General features: G+C 39.5%; 1 protein-coding gene across 2 annotated transcripts in view; it reads right to left on the bottom strand.

Moving 5' to 3' along the window:
* LOC137258130 (uncharacterized) overlaps positions 1-21,373 on the bottom strand; it is a 56,130-nt gene that overhangs the window by 14,477 nt on the left and 20,280 nt on the right. For both annotated transcript variants that reach the window (XM_067795694.1, XM_067795693.1), the window contains 12 exons: positions 17,271-19,100; positions 10,520-10,730; positions 9,496-9,642; positions 8,454-8,689; positions 7,221-7,748; positions 5,623-5,944; positions 5,177-5,357; positions 4,237-4,332; positions 3,544-3,822; positions 3,081-3,208; positions 969-1,204; positions 125-269 (listed from right to left, as the gene is read on the bottom strand). In XM_067795694.1, coding sequence (XP_067651795.1) covers positions 125-269; positions 969-1,204; positions 3,081-3,208; positions 3,544-3,822; positions 4,237-4,332; positions 5,177-5,357; positions 5,623-5,944; positions 7,221-7,748; positions 8,454-8,689; positions 9,496-9,642; positions 10,520-10,730; positions 17,271-17,340 — 2,579 coding nt within the window. In that variant the 5' untranslated portion in view covers positions 17,341-19,100. The remainder of the gene's footprint in view (positions 1-124; positions 270-968; positions 1,205-3,080; positions 3,209-3,543; positions 3,823-4,236; positions 4,333-5,176; positions 5,358-5,622; positions 5,945-7,220; positions 7,749-8,453; positions 8,690-9,495; positions 9,643-10,519; positions 10,731-17,270; positions 19,101-21,373) is intronic.

Genomic DNA, 21,373 nt, shown 5'->3' with positions numbered 1-21,373 from the left:
GTGGACAGACATCAAGATGGGGCTCGACAGTCAACACCTACCTGCACTTGATGACGATGAGGCTGAGAATGGAGTGGTTTAGTGAGGGATGTGGACAGACATCAAGATGGGGCTCAACACCTACCTGCACTTGATGACGATGAGGCTGATAATGGTGATGATGATGAAGCCAACAAAGCCCATGACGTTGGCGATGATGATTGCCATTTCACACGATGTCACGCCTAGGACAGCCCGAAAACGCTCAATGGCACAATCTTCAGATGGAACTGAAATAGAAATGTAATATTTAATTGCAACAGCCAGATTATGGGGAATCAATGTCTAACCTACAATCAGTGGGATGATGAGAGTGGGTCAATTTGTGAATACTCCCAGAATAGCTCAATCTGGAATACTAGAAGTGGCTTCACACATTATACCAATGTATAGAAATCCAACCCAGACCTTCAAAATGACAAGCTAACATCTAACTGTTATTCATTTTCGACAATATTTGGCCTATATTATATATGTAGGGGCACTTTAGCTATTGCTTCCACTCAGAGAATACATGCCATATAAGGAATATCAACAATTTCTCTGTATATTGAAAACTGTTGTTGTCAGAGTTTGCCAAACTGGTTTCAATCACAAGCTGTGCATAAGATATTCGTACACTTTCAAGATCATTCAAGCTCCAAGGGGCAAGTTTATGTGGTTTGCTTGAAACAATGATCATTAGTGGAGGGCATAAGAGTTGATTTAATATGATGTTGGATTAATTCATTCATACTTCAATTTAATATTTTAATCTAATCACATAATTTGTGGGGATAAATTATAATGGTAGCTTCCGTGAGGGCTCATAGTTAGTATTATTGAGAGAAATGCATTATTTATTTCTATGAAAGTCTGGTGTCATACAGTGCCTTTAACCACTGTGTTTCCCCGTTCTCAAGTGAGAGAGCAGAACTGCAGCTACTGACCACTGTGTCCGTCAGTAGGCTGTCGACCGTCCCTGGTCAGCCATCTTATCTTGTCCTTGTAAATATCTAGCACCCCACCATCTTCCAGTTGCTGGGGATTGTAATGGCCGACCACCTTTGTCCCGTTGTTGAAAAACTGCAGCAGAGTCACATTCCCCAGCCGATCACTTCCATTAAACTTGATCAGTCCAGACACTCCTTGGAAGCTTGTTTCATTCAGAGCTTCCATAAGCTTCCTGCAACAGCGTGAAAATACATGCTTGACTATAGAGAACATAGTCATAATGACAGTGAGAACAGTTTTCAACCTGTACATTAGTGGTGGTCTGGTTAATTGAAAAATAGAACAAGTCATCAGAAGATGACATATCCCCCCGGACCCCACATATTTGAAAGGACAAACCATCTGACAGTTACTTAATCTCTTTGTTTTGCAGAAAAAAACTGAACAGTTTTTGAGTTCTGCTCCAGAAAAGAAGCCCATCCTTCCATTTTGATACTAAGTAAAAAACGTTTCCATGGAAACTGAGAAAATAATAAATCACAAAAACCTGTAAATACCAAAAGGCACCACTTTGATGTCTGTCACAAATATCTACCAAGTTTTACTGACAGACATTAAGAAGTTTTCGAGTTCTGTTCCGGAAACGAAACACACCTCTCACTTTTGAAACTCAATCCGAAATGTTTCCAAGGAAACCGAGAAAATAAGAAATCATAAAAACCTGTAAACAGCAAAAGGCACCACTTTAGGTTCTGATTGATATATCTACTGCTAGACACATATTAGATGATCCTGCGTACTAAACGCATTTGTGACAAGAGAGGCGGCACAACGAATTGGGCGAGTACACTTTGCTACTACAGGTAGCTTGACGATTATGCATGTGCAATACATGCTAACCGTGACATAAAATCAACACCGCATATTCCTTCGAATGATAAGACTGCAATTTCAGGCATAAGATACTGATATTCCACGCTAACCTTTACTTAAGACAGACAAATAGATGATTGCGGCATTGACAAGCATTTTAGATATTCAACAATTTTGTTAAAAAAAACCCCAGGAAAATGTCATTTGCTTCGTGAAATGGATTGGTGGTCCTAAACATATTTGCTCAGTATATTGTGTTGATTCAATTCTTTGGGATTGTACCTGTTCCCAGATCAAGTGTGCTATAACAATTCATGCGTGAAACACACGGGGAAAATGAACTTCTCGATATTTATCAGACAACCTGTCTCCCTCTTGTTTCAAGTGGATCGTTCTGTGGGGCGTTCCCAAGTATGCAAATTGGGGTCATTTGTCAGGTCCTGGATCATCTTATATGTGTTTACCAGTACCATGTTTTGCAGAAAAACATTGAACAGTTTTTGAGTTCTGCTCTGGAAACAAGGAACACCCAAATGGTCCATGGAAAAACAAAAAAATAGAAATGCCAAAAGTTAGTAAATAGCACAAGACACGGCCATAGGTTCAGATTATCATATCTATCAATTTTGGTCTAAAGATATTGAACGGTTTTGGGGTTATGCTCAGTAGAAGTCATAACTGAATTTATCTTAGACTTCAGTAAACATTCCTAGCATTATAATATGTGAAATTTGCAAATGCATTTTGTGTAACTTGCAAAAGATCCAAGGAATTACATGTTTATTCTTTAGTTCTTTTTGTTTGAGTGCATCAACAAAGATAACAGGAACATTTGATAAATAACCTAGGCAGTTATTTGGACAGTTGATTAGTCAGGATGGACCAATCATAAGTTAGGAGATTTGAACCAGTTCCAAACACTTCTGAACTAAACACAAACAAGGTGATTACTAGGTTCATTTACTGTCTTCTGTAGAGGTACAGTATATCAAAACTCCTTATGATATGTGATGATCACTACCAAAAGTTGCACTGGGAAGTGTATTTTATATATTGAAGCAGTTAATCATACCAAATATCATGATGTTAGTTTTTGTTTTACAATTTTTGAAGCAAACCAAACAACTATCCTTAACACAACACTTTACTCACATGACTGGCTGACAAGCTTGACTTCATATACAAACAGACGCTACTGCAGACAAAACAATTTACTTGCTGATTAAGTCACTCACAATGTGGTAGCCTTGTCATGCAGTGTGCTGATAGCACTGGGCTGGCTTCGAAACAGGCGGTCCAGCCCATGGGCGAACACCCACACAGCATCATACACGAAGCTGGCAAATGGGGTCTCTTCTACATCCTGCAACAAACAACATTTAGCTCTGCTTCATCAAGTTCCAACAGATTAGTCTGTTACTAATGTCTTTTCTGGTACCACACAAGAGGTGGATACCTTGTGACCACCACGTACTTGTCAGATGGCTCTTGTTACAGATATTGGTCCCTGAGCTGTGTTATTTCACTTCAGCTTAACCCTTTCAGCAATGGTGAAGCCCTGAATGGAGCAAATCCAGATTTTCTCAGATCATGAATCTCCCATTTATTGGAACTCCTTTTCAGTTCAAAAGGAACTGTTCATTTCTATTGAAGTTATTTATATTCAGAGGCTACGTGTTAGTTTAACAATGTACTCACTGCCTTATCCACTCGGTTCTGGTACATTTCCTGGTACTGACGGACTGTTATTCCTCCAGCCACCTTGCTTTCCTTCATATCATCAGACTCTGGGTACGCCTTGGATAGAATGAAATGACCCTCAATGGCTGTCTCCATCTGTTTGCGATTACAGGGGACATTCTCTTGGAGATCTGGCTCGTTGTGATTGGGTTCTCCATTGTAGTAGTCCACATCCCACCAAAGGGCAGGGTACCAGGCAGGCAAGAACCACACGTAACCCTCGTAGGCTGTCATTTTCTGAAACACAACCATCAGGACTCAGCATAAATCTTCTTCAGGAAATCTTCCCAAATTACCCTTATTTCCCAAACAAGCTCTTTTTTACACAAAGGAAAGTGACATCAATGCTGATTGGCCAAGAAGTGATTGCATGATGTGCAGATTTGCTGTAGTGATGTGGAAATGGACAATCTAAGAAAGTTTCAAAATAGTAGCATTCCACAATCGTCAGTCAATGAGATCTGTACTGAGCTGCTTGGGATTCAAGGAGAAATCTATTGGTTGTTCATTAATAACAGTTTGAGATACTGTACAGCCCTTTATTCTTACAATACAATACAAAAACATGAACAATTCTTTAGCTGATCACTGTCAAGAGCTGTTCTTTTTGAAAGTTATACTGACTTGAGTGACATGCTGAGTCCTCCATACCTGTCTGTACGCCTCACACATGACAGCCCGTGCAGCAGAGTCGTAAAAGTCAGCTATGATGATCCTCACATTGCGATTACGCAACTCAGCAAATATCTGGAACAAAGTAGATAATTCTAAAATGCCAACCGGTTCGAACATACCATTTGTACATAAGCAAGCATAAAAACATCATGAATTCCTTAAAAACACCCTGGCCATTTGCATATAGATTTTGATGATTCAAACATGACACCATTCCATGCCTGTGTGGTGGTGGGATGGTCTAGTGGTTAAAGGGTTCACTCGTCATGCTGAAGACCCTGGTTTGATTCCCCATGTGTTTGATACAAAGTGTGAAATCAATGTTTGATGTCCCTGCTATGATATAATTGGAATAATGCTAAAGGTGGCATATTAATGTACACACTCACTCACTCACTCAGACGTGCCTTGGAAGCAGCAAGAGGACAAGATAAAAACAAAGAAGCTGTCATTCTGATAAACTCCACAGTTTAGACAGTGTCCAAACCTATCCCATCTGTGACACCACGAAAATATGCTCTTATACCCATATGCTCAATCAACACAAACTCGCAAAGCCCAGTTATGTCTCTATCATTAAACATTGCTTTCTACATCAGTCCATAAATACAGCTCAACACTCTTCATTCAACAGCCAAGGAACCAATCACTAGCACACAAAGAGAGTGAATTTGATTAACGCTACTTTTGAAAATTGCAGTATATATAGTAGTTGTATCTCCTTATAACAGCTTATTGTCAGAAGAAAACACATACAGACATAGATCACTGACACTTTTCAATTCTGCAAAGTCCAAAGGAAAATCTAAAATTCACATTCCTAATCACAGGTTCCAAAACTGCAGTTCCTTACATGACAGGGCTACTTATATAATGTTCATATGTTCACATTATTGCAAGGATTAAGATGACTGACCTGTGAGACATCAATGTTGTTACCGCTACGGACAATTTGCCGCTTGGCAATGACAGAGATGCCCTTCTTCTGGAGGTAGGACTGGAGCTGTATGTGGTAGTCAGGAAACTCCTGGCCACTCTCAGCCAGTGCTCCGACATTTTCCCAACCCATCTGCTTGAAGAGCTTCCCATACAGAAACCTGAAACATGAGACAGCATCAATGTTGTCGTCATCATCATCATCATCATCATCATCATCATCATCATCATCATCATCATCATCATCACCACATCGGCCTCAAAATATCATCACTTTATCTTTAGCTCAGTAGACAGTTCTGTACTAAGGAAATATTGCTATGGAGATAATTTGAAATGATCTTTAAACATTGCATGAACACTAAATGTACATGACCCAAAGACAGGGACTGTACTATGGCTCTCAGTACCATCATCTGTACTTGCCTGTGATAATTGATCTGTGGGATGGTACGGAAGAAGTACGGGTATTTGGTTCTGTCTGTCAGCGAGGAGGCTTCAGCGCCGTAGCTCACCAACACCATGTTGAAATGTTTGGAGAGAGCAGCGATGGGTACCGCCGTGTCGGAACATCCTGGACCTAATATTCCCGCCATTGGTGAAGTTGGTGTTTTCTCGGTGATGAATTTGATGAAAGCCCTCATGGCCTCGTCAGCAACACACTGTGTGTCACTCACAAGCAGTTCCAGCTGGTGTTCTGGTAGAATTTTTGGGTCTTTGTTAACCATTTCTATAGCTAATCGCCCCCCTGGAACAGATTCAGTAACAGTAAAAGTTTTAGCCAGAATGCATGAGATCCTATTTGCATGGCAGATATCACAGGTTATTTACATATCTTGCATGTCTTGATTTAATTAAGGAGCATACTTCACAAAGATATTTGCGTCATCTTGAGGAAACACTTATAACCTCTTCATAATCAGAACACTAATCTGTTCATGTAAAATTAGCCCTTTTTAACACTTCTGTTGACATAAAGAAAGAGTCTGATTTCTGCTTACAAATAATTTCCAATGCCATAATGCATTTCATGAACTGCAGTGTCCATTCTTTGCAGATCATTATAATACTATGTACATGACCCATGAAGATCCAGGTTAGAACTGATCTTCAGTAAACCATAAGTTGTTTCAAAGGCATTTAGAAGTTGGTGGAATCAAACTAAAAATGTTTTATGGTTCAACTTCTTTATTATACACCTCTCCACTTCACTTGAAAAAGAGACTAGGAACTGACATTGTGACCTTGTATAATAAAGAAGTTGAACCATAAAGCATTTTTAGTTTCAGTAAACCATGTTTGTCTTAAGAAGTGACTAAAGGGATTGGGTGGTCAGACCTGCTGACTTGGTTAGCACATGTCATCAAATCCCAACAGCGTAGCTCAATGCTCATGAAGTTGATCACTGAGTTGTCTGGTCCAGACTGGATTATTTACAGACTGCCGCTGCATAGCCAGAATATTGCTGCGTGCTGCATAAAACTCAATGCATATGGGACAGAATCCTTATGTATATACAGTTCACTATCTATTCGGGCACTATTGTATATACAACACTGTATCTGACTACAAATACTCTTCAGCAGTGTCTCTGTGTGGAGGGATTCAGTTTGATCCAAGTACCAGTTTACATGCAATAGTTTCTCTTAAGCAAAACATTTCCTTAGGAACACTAGTATTAGCTTTTGTGTTTATTTGATCAGTCCAATTTTGAATTGTCTCCCCTTGCCACTATCCTCCACAATAATTTAGTAAGCAAACTCAGTTTTTTATCAATAATACAGTAATATGAAGACACAGAATAGCTGTAGCAATTAAGCCAGCAGACAGCTACACTAGTCTTGACACACCCAGTTATTTAATGCATTGAATGCATAAAAGAAAAGCTATGCCACTTTTTGTCAGAAATGTAGTAATTCAGATCTCTTTAAAGGCAAACAATTCACTAAACATAATTCATAATAGTCCCGTTCATATGTTATGATACCCTCTGGTCCCCACATTACAGTCCATGACAAACATACCTTCCACTAGGCCTGGTGCCGTCCACAGCTCTCCAGAAATGGGAAACAGTCCTCCGAGATAGATTCTGGTTTTATTGGACAAATCCTTGGGCATCCATGCTTTCCATGTTGAATTATGGTGGGTAATCCATCTACATGCTATATCATCTGCTGTTGCAGTCACGTTTTGGTTATGTAATTGTAAGATGTGATCATAATCGTCTTGTGAAAATGTCATTTTTGATATTAGATCATAAGCTTTAGGAGCATTGCTTTTGATTTTATGCCATACAACCTTATTAAGTTGATTTACATCAAAGTCACAATCATACGGTAAATTTAAGGCATCACGTTTACATAGAGGTAATTTAATTCGTGTGAAATTATTACAAGCTAAGATGACACTGGGATGCCAACTAAATAGTAACAGTGGGGCCTTCTTTTCAGACTGTTCTTTTACAAAATTATTCAGGTTTCCTTCTAACCACACTATATCCACCAACAAATTTAGTCTCTTAACTTGTTCTTTAATAACCTCAGCAGCTAAATCTGAAAAAGAATCAAAAAGTAACTTGTAATACTCATCATATCAGATACGGCGCTTGATAACTCTAATTTCAATGCCGTAGTGAACGTTGATTTGTAAATTTGCAGATAAAACTATTTCCATAGGCACTTCACCTACAATTCCCTTTTGAGATATTTACAACTTTTGAATCCATAATAAAAACCTCTGAATTGAAAGCACTTTAGGTTTATCTGCCAATTCTATCACTACACAATGACAAAGGTAGACTACTAAAACTACACAGATATCACAATTCATTGGGTATTGAGTCAAAATGGTTCTAGGATCAGTGAAGATTGGTTGGCATATCTTTGTCTAAACACTTGCTGTATGTATCAAATTATCATTCTCACAATAATGCTTGAACCACGACACACACACAATAACCAGATTTTGGCACATGTATCCTTTAAGTGAAGAAAACTGACCTTTGCACAGTAATTTTTGAATTATGTGTATTACTATAATGACGTCTTAAGTCCTACAGATTTGAAGTGTAAGTTTTGTAATACAGAAGGCACTGAAGCAATCAGTATGGAAAATTCGAAATGTGAGGCAAGCTAATCTTCATACTTTTGTTTTGTTGTTTTCTTAGTGCCTCCTCTACCATGGCACATGGACTTTCATAAGGCATACGACATACCTCATAATATTGTTGTACAATGATAATGAAGCATTCAACTCACCCTGATAACTAGAAAACATTGTGGCGCACTTGATACGACCTGCTCCTTTCCCTCGACAACGAGGACCAAAAAATATTTTCTTAGGGTCTATTTTTATATATTTTGATGTATTTAACTTGTCCATCCAGTGGAATGTATTGGCAACCATTGGGAGCTGCAGCGCCCTCCAGTGGTCAATGATGGTACCATTCTTCCAGAACTCTTGTACAGTGTGAGAATCTATGAACCAACCCAACCTGGAACAAACAAGTTTGAACAATAACACCATGTTCATTCAGACCGAAAACTAAGAAAATACCGCAAACCAGGTGTAACAAGTTTGCAGACTTAACATCCTCCTACACTACATCCAGCTGTGTCACAATCATACCCGACATTCACTTGAAACAACAACGCCCAGGTGTCAGATCAAACACAACATCCAAGTGTTTAGTGTTGGGAATCAGACACCAAATCCATTATCGATTATCACGGCACTTAAGGTGAACTATTGTTGATTTCAAATAATATGTATACATTTTTAATATAATCACCAATTCTAAGGGTTTTTCAAAGATTTTTTTCTAATTAATGTTTTCTTTAACTAATACTGTCCTGCAAAAAATGCAAATTTTATTCATAGAGAGGCTATAGTAACATTTACCGCACTGATGAGTATGGAACTATGAATACAATACGTTCAGCTGTATCCTGTTGAGTGCATGTGTGTTCCAGAATAGTCGTCAAAGTTTATGGTTAGTTTACTTCAAGTGTGTTATACTAATACAACAAAATTCTGATTAAACGAAAACATGTTTTTCCCAATCAATAATTATTTCTAACACTTCTTTCAATCAATTTTTGACTATTTTAGATATTCAGAACACCACTACAAATGTGACATAAATGACATCCAGATGTAAGATATGACATCCAGGGGTAAAATACGATATCCAATGGGTAACATATTTTAACGTCTAAGAATTCACACCATCTTACAGTTTTGAATCAGCAGGCAAAATAGTAATTCCCATTGCTATAGCCCTAAGTGACAGGACCTCACCTCCTCCCTGATGGCCCAAACGGCCCACAGTCCAACACTTGTCCGGTGCTCATCCACGGTGCCTCATTAAACCCGGCTGGCATCCACACCTCCAAGTTGACCATGGTCTCTGGAATAGAGTCCTTGCTAATCTGCTGCAGGCTGCACCTGGTAAGACAGACAAACTTCCAGATGTCACGACTATCACACATAAAGTGATGTACTGACTCATGTGTTAACCATGGCCATAACTGATACCTTTGTTAACCATTTGTTATCTATATCCTTGTCTGATCCAGTTGTTAACCATGTTCAGTTGTTATCTATATCCTTGACTGATCCAGTTGTTAAATATCTTCAGTTGTTATCTATATCCTTGACTTATTCAGCTCTTAAACATATCCTTATCTGATTCAGCTGTTAACCATATCCTTGATCAATTCAATTTACAACCATGTTCAGCTGTTAACCATATCCTTGACTGATGCACTTGTTGACTAGCTTCATCACTTTATGTCATCAAAATTTCACAAGCTGCAACAGACCTAGTTTCCAGTTAGTACAGATGTTGGGAATCACACTTGGGCATCTCCTGCATGACAAGCGAACTGCTTTTACTGGGTCACCCAACCTCCACTTACATGCTGCAGATTTCACCTGAGAATGTCATTTCCAGTTTCTAACTGAAGTATCTTTGATGAAAAGAACATCTCCATTTGGGTATGGGATGCTAATAGGTTGGGACAGATATGTATACGTTTTATGCATCAAATTTAAAGAGAAAGTTCAGGAAAGTGTCTTTTTCATCATTATTTATCACAAAAAAGACTCCAAAATTTGGATATATATACATAGAACTGACATTTTTTAAACTGCCTACAAAAGCACCCAACCCTTGTAAGTAACTGGACCATTCCTTAATTCTACATTCTACAAGCACTTGATACACTAGGAATGTTTCAAAAGACATTAAAACCAGGGTATCAGTACTAAGCATTCTTAGTACAACCATCAAAAATATTCATTAACAGCCAAATAATCTCACTGTTGACGGATTGGGCATCCTGTGATTCTGTTGAGTATCTGCGTGGCATTGATGGAGTTCTGGTTGTTGACCTTGACAGAGTAGCCAATGGTCTCCTCCAGGAGGATCTTGAGGATGCTGTTGGCGACCATATGGGTGAACCTGTTGCTGCCCTCCAAGATGATGGACAGATTCTTCTCATTATGATACAATGACCGGTGCTGGAAGTACTCTGAAACAGTCACAGATGCAGTACTTTAAACATCTATGTCAAACCTTGGATTTGATATTCCCTTAACTGTGGCCCAATACTGGTGAGTAAAAGAGTGCGCAGTGAGTATTTCTTTAACTGTGGCCCAATTGGTGAGTAAAAGGGTGCGCAGTGAGTATTCCTTTAACTGTGGCCCAATACTGGTGAGTAAAAGAGTGAGCAGTGAGTATTCCCTTAACTGTGGCCCAATTGGTGAGTAAAAGAGTGAGCAGTGAATATTCCCTTAACTGTGGCCCAATTGGTGAGTAAAAGAGTGAGCAGTGAGTATTCCTTTAACTGTGGCCCAATTGGTGAGTAAAAGGGTGCGCAGTGAGTATTCCTTTAACTGTGGCCCAATTGGTGAGGAAAAGAGTGCGCAGTGAGTATTTCTTTAACTGTGGCCCAATTGGTGAGGAAAAGAGTGCGCAGTGAGTATTTCTTTAACTGTGGCCCAATTGGTGAGTAAAAGGGTGCGCAGTGAGTATTCCTTTAACTGTGGCCCAATACTGGTGAGTAAAAGAGTGAGCAGTGAGTATTCCCTTAACTGTGGCCCAATTGCTGAGTAAAAGTGAGCAGTGAATATTCCCTTAACTGTGGCCCAATTGGTGAGTAAAAGAGTGAGCAGTGAGTATTTCTTTAACTGTGGCCCAATTGGTGAGTAAAAGGGTGCGCAGTGAGTATTCCTTTAACTGTGGCCCAATTGGTGAGTGAAAGAGTGTGCAGTGAGTATTCCTTTAACTGTGGCCCAATTGGTGAGTAAAAGAGTGTGCAGTGAGTATTCCCTTAACTGTGGCCCAATTGGTGAGGAAAAGAGTGTGCAGTGAGTACTCCTTTAACTGTGGCCCAGTTGGTGAGGAAAAGAGCGTGCAGTGAGTACTCCTTCAACTGTGGCCCAATTGGTGAGGAAAAGAGCGTGCAGTGAGTACTCCCTTAACTGTGGCCCAATTGGTGAGGAAAAGAGTGCGCAGTGAGTATTCCTTTATGCTGTCTTCAGTAATATTCCCACAATAACATGGCATGGAACACCAGAAATGATTTTCATGTAATGTGGTATTTTCACTCATGTGGGGAATTGAAACCAATTCTATTGCAACACTTTATCCATGAATATCAATAACTGATCAGTCATTGTTATTATGAGTATGTTTTTACGCCACTTATAGCAATATTCCAGATATATCACTGCCGGGGGACACCAGGAATGGACTTCACACACTGTACCCATGTGATGAATCGAACCCAGGACTTCGGCATGGTGAGTGGCTATCACTAGGCTACGGCACTGCCCCTTCATTGTCATAACCCTATATATTAGAAGTATGGGATTTACCCAGATCATGACAGTGTTGGAACAATCCCAAAGACCTGAGCCTATCATTGTTCCAATGCGTTGACATGGTAACAGCAAAACAGTAATGACCATGAAAATTAACAAGGTTCACATTGTGCAGTCTGAGCAAAAATCATTAAACCCAGCTTGGGGATTATACTCTGCATATAGCATTTCCAGTAGTTTTTGGTGAACAGGTTAATGATTTAACCATTGCAGACTGTTGTTGACACAGACAGCCTGGAAGTGTTTAATGAAGTGGTGCAGACTGGGACAGCCTTAAAGGCATTAACAAGTTCAGACACAATGACACGCAGTCTCCATAGGTTAACAACCAGATAGTGTCTGAGAACTCTAGGATGGGCAAGCCAGGGTTACTGTTGTCAGTGTAACTGCTACCAAGCTGTGGGCAGCTTGACAACAAGGAGTCTTTGTATGACAAGGCAGTCATTTATTGATATTGCTGTGGAGCTGTCACCTGCCCGCTTACACTGCCCAGCAACACAACAGGAGAAACAATCCCACACCACTGACCAGGAACAGGTTCATGTCTTGTGATCATGATCCATAAATAATCAACTCTGCACCTGTAAATCTAGTCACAGATGACCAACAATTGTTACTGTTGGGTGCTACAAACTAGGTCACTGAACTTGACCATTGGAGTGTGCGAGTTTAGTTTTACGCCACTTCTAGCAAATTTCCAGCAATGTGACAGCCTGGGACACCAGAAATGGACTTCACACATTGTACCTATTTAAGGAATCTAACTCAGGTCTTCTGTATGATGAGGGAACAACTTGACCACCTGGCCACCCTGACCATAGGCCTTATACCAGAGTCTGCTCGGTACTTCGACTCCTCCCAGGGGAGGTAATACACAAAGGTTGTGACAGAAAATATACAACTGTTTCTTTGTTGCCTTATACACAGCACTTTCTTTATCTCTGCAGTTTGTAATCAAACCTGTGAAACTGAGATGTTAACCTCAAGAGGAATATTCCATATGCTGGATTGTGATGACATGCATCAACCAAGTTATCAAACACAACCTGATCAACACTGATCTAATGTAATGACCACTACACCTAGCTATGGTCTTGGAAACAATAACAAAGCTATCAAAACTACTTTGTCAAATTCTTACAAGAGTGTGCAGGTAGCCAGGCCACTGCAGGCAAAGCTATTCAACGATCAATGGTGAAAATATACAATTCCCAATAACCGTTTACCAAGTGTGCTTTGAAAAGCATTGAAAGTGTAATACAAACCAATAATAACAATTTGGATCAATGATCGTATGTTAGACAACTTTAATCCTATTCTAAAACTTAAATTTTCAGTTGGAAAGGTAAAATTAGGTGAATTAATTTCACTTTATCTGGTTTACTTTTTAATATAAAGTGAAATTTATTGGTATGTATTCAAACAGACAAAACAGAGATATTATGAAACATGATGATATAGATGTAGATTACGCTCTAAAACTGCTCATTAAGTCTCTGTAGCTTGCTTTAATTTTTATGGAACAACAGACTAATATTACATGAACACATGGGTAATAAAGACAATTACAACATACTAAACCAACAGTGACAGTAAGTCATTAAAAATTTTCAGCCAAATGGTGATTAAAACAAATTTTACACTGTAGCGCCAGCTGACAATGGTCGGTAAAACAACTAGAGAATCGAAAAGATGTATTTAAAAACTAGCATGTGACCATAAGCACACAAGAACCAATACAGAACAACATAGACTTGATAGGTCACACCAACCAAAGTTAGTTACTGTACACAAAAATATACTGACACCAAGAGTAACTTGGATTGAATGTTGCTTTTGGCAATATTCCAGGAACATCACAGTGGGGAACATCAGAAATGGGCTTCACACATTGTACTCGTGTAGGGAATAGAACCTGGGCCTTACACAACTGAATGCTTTAACCACTAAGCTACCCTTCCGCCCTATAAGACCAAAAGTAATGTTTCAGTGATCAATGTGCATCTGCATCTATTGTATCCTCAAAGACATACACAGTCAGAAGTTCCTTGACTTTCTGGCAGATCTCATGCATTCTGTGCCTGGGAAAGAGGAATAGGTGATGTGCTATTTATATAATTATCATGAGGTTGAGTCAACATGATGGATCATTTTATCATCTCAAGATGTGAAAAAAACCTCACCTAATCACAACTGCTATCTGTCATTTACTCATTCACATGAAACAGAGGACAGGCATGTAATGCATGAGCCCTCTGGTGTACCAAGACAGACTCACTGTGAAGTCAAGGAAAAATGATAGACCCATAGTAAGGCCAAGGAGAAATAGATCCAGTATAAGGTCAAGGAATTGATGGATCCAGTGTAAGGCCAAGGAATTGATGGATCCAGTGTAAGGTCAAGGAATTGATGGATCCAGTGTAAGGCCAATGAGAAATAGATCCAGTATAAGGTCAAGGAATTGATGGATCCAGTGTAAGGTCAAGGAATTGATGGATCCAGTGTAAGGTCAAGGAATTGATGGATCCAGTGTAAGGCCAAGGAGAAATAGATCCAGTATAAGGTCAAGGAATTGATGGATCCAGTGTAAGGCCAAGGAATTGATGGATCCAGTGTAAGGCCAAGGAGAAATAGATCCAGTATAAGGTCAAGGAATTGATGGATCCAGTGTAAGGTCAAGGAATTGATGGATCCAGTGTAAGGCCAAGGAGAAATAGATCCAGTATAAGGTCAAGGAATTGATGGATCCAGTGTAAGGTCAAGGAATTGATGGATCCAGTGTAAGGCCAAGGAGAAATAGATCCAGTATAAGGTCAAGGAATTGATGGATCCAGTGTAAGGTCAAGGAATTGATGGATCCAGTGTAAGGCCAAGGAATTGATGGATCCAGTGTAAGGCCAAGGAATTGATGGATCCAGTGTAAGGTCAAGGAATTGATGGATCCAGTGTAAGGCCAGGAGAAATAGATCCAGTGTAAGGTCAAGGAATTGATGGATCCAGTGTAAGGCCAAGGAATTGATGGATCCAGTGTAAGGCCAAGGAATTGATGGATCCAGTGTAAGGTCAAGGAATTGATGGATCCAGTGTAAGGCCAAGGAATTGATGGATCCAGTGTAAGGCCAAGGAATTGATGGATCCAGTGTAAGGTCAAGGAATTGATGGATCCAGTGTAAGGCCAAGGAGAAATAGATCCAGTGTAAGGTCAAGGAATTGATGGATCCAGTGTAAGGCCAAGGAATTGATGGATCCAGTGTAAGGCCAAGGAATTGATGGATCCAGTGTAAGGTCAAGGAATTGATGGATCCAGTGTAAGGTCAAGGAATTGATGGATCCAGTGTAAGGCCAAGGAATTGATGGATCCAGTGTAAGGCCAAGGAGAAATAGATCCAGTATAAGGTCAAGGAATTGATGGATCCAGCGTAAGGTCAAGGAATTGATGGATCCAGTGTAAGGCCAAGGAGAAATAGATCCAGTATAAGGTCAAGGAATTGATGGATCCAGTGTAAGGTCAAGGAATTGATGGATCCAGTGTAAGGCCAAGGAATTGATGGATCCAGTGTAAGGCCAAGGAATTGATGGATCCAGTGTAAGGTCAAGGAATTGATGGATCCAGTGTAAGGTCAAGGAATTGATGGATCCAGTGTAAGGCCAAGGAGAAATAGATCCAGTATAAGGTCAAGGAATTGATGGATCCAGTGTAAGGTCAAGGAATTGATGGATCCAGTGTAAGGCCAAGGAGAAATAGATCCAGTATAAGGTCAAGGAATTGATGGATCCAGTGTAAGGTCAAGGAATTGATGGATCCAGTGTAAGGCCAAGGAGAAATAGATCCAGTGTAAGGTCAAGGAATTGATGGATCCAGTGTAAGGTCAAGGAATTGATGGATCCAGTGTAGGGCCAAGGAATTGATGGATCCAGTGTAAGGCCAAGGAATTGATGGATCCAGTGTAAGGTCAAGGAATTGATGGATCCAGTGTAAGGCCAAGAGATGGAAGGGCTCCATTGCTGCGCCAAGCAAGTGGATAGCTACACAATGGGCCAAGTAATGGATATATTCCCTTTTATGACAAATAATTGATGGCTCTTAACACAAGCCTAATTCAAAATAATTAAAAAAGAATAGGTTGGTCTATGCATATGTGTCACACATATTACATACTTACTGCCAAGTTTGCGAAAGCTTGTGCTCTTGTCAAATTTTTAAACATGCATTGCTGTTACAAAAACAAACCGGTGCCCAGTGCACCTGGGTCAACATACAATAGACGTGACATTGCTATATCTAAAACTTACTTACAGCATAAGATTTTTAAAAAAAACTATGTTGAATTCAGCAATATACCTACTACAAGACAAGTGTCTGTAAACTACTGGAAAAGACTAGAGATCAACACCATGAGCATTGTTCAATACAACAGGTATATACTTCAGCCAAGTCAGAGTGTGACCACCCCAATGTGTTGTCAAGTCACCGCTTGCATTAAGCAGGGGCGATGATGTAGCCTAAAGGCTAAAGCATTGGCTCACCACACCAAAGACCCGGTTCCATTCCCCACATGGGTACAATGTGTGAAGACCATTTCATGGTGTCCTCAACCATGATATTGCTGGAATATTGCTAGATAAGGTGTAAAACCAATGACTCACCCTTACAATTAGCATGAGTTCCCAGACACCAGTTCTAATCTAGCTATTTACAGGGATCCTCTACTGGAAGCACAATCTAAGATACAATGGGTGTTGAGATTGAAAATATGATATGGAGTTGTGATGGCCATCTAATGATTGAGACCCGTGAAGGTCCGGGTAGAATAGGCTTTCAGCAACCCATGCCTGCTGCAAAAGGCGACTATGCTTGTCGTAAGAGGCAACTAACAGGATTGGGTGGTCAGACTCGCTGACTTGGTTGACATAATTGGTTCCCAACTGCACATGTTGATGCTCATGCTGTTGATCATTGGATTGTCTGGTTAAGACTCGATTATTTACAGACCACCGCCATATAGCTGGAATATTGCTGACTGTGGCGTAAAACGATACTCACTCACTAGTTCTAATGACCGAGGGGAAAACAAAGCGCCTTTGAGCGGTTGAGCTGGACATCAGTGCTATACAAATGTTTGTATAATATGTTAGTATAATGATATAATAACAATGTCGGGCAAAATACAGAAAACAAGTCTTACCTGGGTGTTTGTGGAAACAACGGCAGAATACTGCCGACACTAGCGCCACCAGAACAAGTGACGACTTCATGACAATGCCGACTGTCACAACGCCCCCGAGAAGAGACTTGAACGAAGGGAGATAACTATCCTCATGGTATGTCTTGTCTGACTGCACAGTAAATGGATCACCATCTCGCTGCCTTCTGTAGTGTTATTGTGTTTCTAACTCCAAGACAGACAATGACACTCCATGAAGCCAACATATCAAGTCACAGATACACCATGGGGTCACATTAGTTACATTGTCAGAAAATATATTCGATAAATCGAAACCAATCTTCTGTGAATCCGTCACATACACTGCTGTCAGTATAATCCATATGAAACACAATGAAACACTATCTTGTTTTATCACCCATTTCAGGTTTCATATATAATCCCCATATCAGTACTCTGCATGGTACTGTTCAGTTCTCATAAACAAACTGCTACCATTGTTTCACATGTGCTGGTAATCTCACTGTCCAAACAGCCAACACTGATTGAAAACTGTTGCCTAAGTTACGATTAATTCATCCACAGTCAGTCACCCGAAGTTTCATCTGCAAATGTCAAATTTCTCCAAGGAAACAAAACACGCACTTGGATAATATCAGCCGGATACAAGAGCTTGTTCAATAATTGAGTCAGTGATATGGCTTGTTTTTATCACATTTTTATCACAAAGTCAACAAAGTTTCTCTCATCACAAACCATGATCAACGCTCACAGCAACCCATGAAAACAGCTGTCAACCATCAGTACCAGGACAGTCAACTATGTCTGATAAAGGCTATCGTAAAACAGGGGTGTTCAATCACAAACTTAAGTCTGTAGCTAAGGTCCACACAACACCCAGCTGATGGTCCTACTGAACAATGCAGAGATGATGATCTCTTCGGTTGAATTACACAACCCCTCAACAAACAGCAGCTCTACTGCTCTGAGTATTGCCAAGGGATCAATTACTCGCCCATCAAAAGATTAATGAACTCTGCTTAGAAGTAGTAATCTGTCAAGCAGGTCTGACAGGTGAGTGCAGTTAATTTGTTGACATAAAGCAATCAATGACAACTGTTTTGTGAAGTTTTCTGTCTCATGGAATCATTAAAAATTAACACATCTGTGAAAACGAATAAACCGAAGGACCAGAGAAACTTCTCGGACTGAGGGTTTGATGTTTCTGTATGGAATGATTTGTGTGCAAATATATGGAAATATGATTATTTTAAAAAAATTAATCCCTGACACTATTCTAGTATGTAATCGTTGATATGTAATGATGTGTCAATATCTTCTTTCATGGAATGTAGACTGTAGACACTGGACAGCAACACAATGTATAAAGGAATGTTTGAGGTAATAACATAAGTAATCAGTTACTTTCTGTACAATAAATTCTTACGGTTGTTCTGTACAGTAAATTCTGACGGGTTCATGGGACAGTGGGTTCAGATAATCATTGGTAGACGACCACAGTTGAATATCTGTTGCTTCTGGAAAAGATTTGCAGTTCCATTGCAGTCAACATATGTAGATCTGTTACTAGGGAAACAGAAGAAATAGTGGGCTACCACAGATGGGGGTACTTCTTATCAGCTTCTGATATTTATGTAGATATTCTTTCCTGAACACATTTCACAGGCTTCATGTGAAATTCCTTGGTGTTTGGCTGCCATCATCTTCAGACCGCCTGCGCCTGGTATCCTTGGTGACCACATCAAGGGCATCTGTTGCTTCTGTTGCCCCATTCATAACAACTACTAGAATATTGACTCCGCCTTCCTTCCTTGACCGAGGGCTCCATATCTGGAAAGAGAAAGGTTAATTTAGCAACAATAAATGCCCTCCCTTTTGAAATAAGGAACAGGGAAACAATGTTCACTCATCTCTGTTGAGATTTATCAGTCATAATGGTTGTAAAGAGAGTTTGTCTTTGAACACAGTAAATGCAACAAAATCCGGAAAACTAGTTGCATCATAATGAACGTGTTAACACTAACATCATATCATTGATACTAAAAAAGAAAAATCTGAGGACATCTCGTTATGGGTCACATCAGAACCACCTTTCACAAACATTGACTGACCCATGAATAACCAACCAAAACTCAACAATCTGAAATTCAACTTTCCCAAGCTATATGCCACTTCAATGTTCATTTAAGACTATACTTCACGAAAATCGAAGATGATGGATCTTAGAGTGAAAGTATGTTCTTGAATGTCTAATAGAGATTGGATGACAATGCTCGATGGAATGCCTCATCTACTGAAATGTTTATCCTGCAGACATGGGACAATGAAAAGAAATCATAATAATGAAAGCTGACTATAAGAATATTAATAACAATGATAGACAGAGTCAGTTATTCACGAGTTTATTCATAAAATGCTAAATGGACAGCTAACATCATGCTGTTTTTCAAAAAACTTACACTGACAGTTTCATATAAGTGCTTTGCAAAAGTTGTATAAACTAGGCATCTGAATGTAACATGTATTATTTCAACACCATTCACATGTAGGACAAATTGTTATGGATAACAACTTCTTTATTGCGTGACTGTGACGCTTCGATACAGATTCTTGTACCTTTGTCAAGCAGGAATGAATCTGTATTAAACGTCGCAATCACGCAATAAAGAAGTTGTTATCCATAACAATTTGTCCTATTTGTAAACCTGACAACTCTTAAAGTACCACTCAAACAAGTTACCATTCACATGACATCAATATTCCCTGACAGAAGTATGCAATATCCCTGAAATATTATCTCTAACAAAAACATATTACTACAAAAGTGTATGACCCAACATTCCTGTGTATTTGGCATTATTTTTCAAGAATATAACATCAACATTTGTTGGTTGTGTACAACCAACTCACGACTATTCCAGTTATGCGACTGCAGTCTGAAAAGTTTAAGCCAGGACCATACACCTGAGTTACTGACATCACAAAAAGAACAATTATACAATAGGATACAACAACATGGATCTACACAGTCAGCACGCAAACCACCCAATCCCTTTGGACACAACTTACAATTAACAGGCATAGGTTGCTCAAGACCAATTTTAACAACCTCTTCCAGGCATTTACTTCTGTCAAATAGTCACAAGTCCAAAGAGTTTCTGGAATACAATTGTTTGTGCCCCAAACATACTCACATCAACAGGTTCGAACACCACTGACCTGAGAGTCCCAGTACTGCCCACCAAATATTAATAATAGACTGAATCCATACTAACTTAAGATACTATCACAGTGACCTACATTCAGCCATGAAAACAAATGAGATCAGACTTATCTCATGCTGTGACTTGTATCATTTACAAGTGTTCAGCTGGTAAGCAGATAGCACATCACCAGGCTAACTTCACTTAGAAATTATATACAAGAATAAATGATGCAGTTTGACAAAAATAATATCTTAATCAAATTTATCGACTCTAAAATTCCATCATATCTGGTTCCACATTACATTAGGATTAATTGAGACACATCCAAAAGAGTTTTAATCAGTGTACTTGTTTGTAATTATCTGACTCCGCAATATTCCAGCTCTTTACCACCAACTATAACTGATCTATAACTGATGTGCCAGTCTGACCACTAACTGATACTGAAAGCAAGGCTCATGATATTTTACAGGGGGCAGCGAGGTAGCCTAAGTGGTAAAAGTGTTTGCTCGTCATGCGAAACACATGGGTGTGATTCACCACATGGGCACTTTGTGTGAAGCCTATTTCTGGTGTCCGATGCCATGACATTGCTGCAATATTGCCAAAAACTGTGTAAAACTGAATTCATCCACTCACTACATGAATCTAGTGACACATTACCACACAGTATTAGTCTGCACACCTGATCCCACCTCTTACCTTTCATGACAAACATCTCAGACATTCTCAACTGGAGTCAAAATGGTAATTTGGCAGCTTTAGATTTTAGTTTGCTTGATAGAAAATTAATTCAGATTGCTGCCTAGGACTTCAGACCAACTTGTATAATTACAAACCAAGTATAATGTGCATGTTATTTTGGTTTGTTTTACATGTGAATCAAGTTCTCTGACT

The sequence above is a fragment of the Haliotis asinina genome, chromosome 12 (genome assembly GCF_037392515.1).
Source record: "Haliotis asinina isolate JCU_RB_2024 chromosome 12, JCU_Hal_asi_v2, whole genome shotgun sequence".
NCBI lineage: Eukaryota > Metazoa > Mollusca > Gastropoda > Lepetellida > Haliotidae > Haliotis > Haliotis asinina.
Note: the sequence above shows the minus strand (reverse complement) of the source record. Positions and strands in the feature narration are given on the sequence as shown.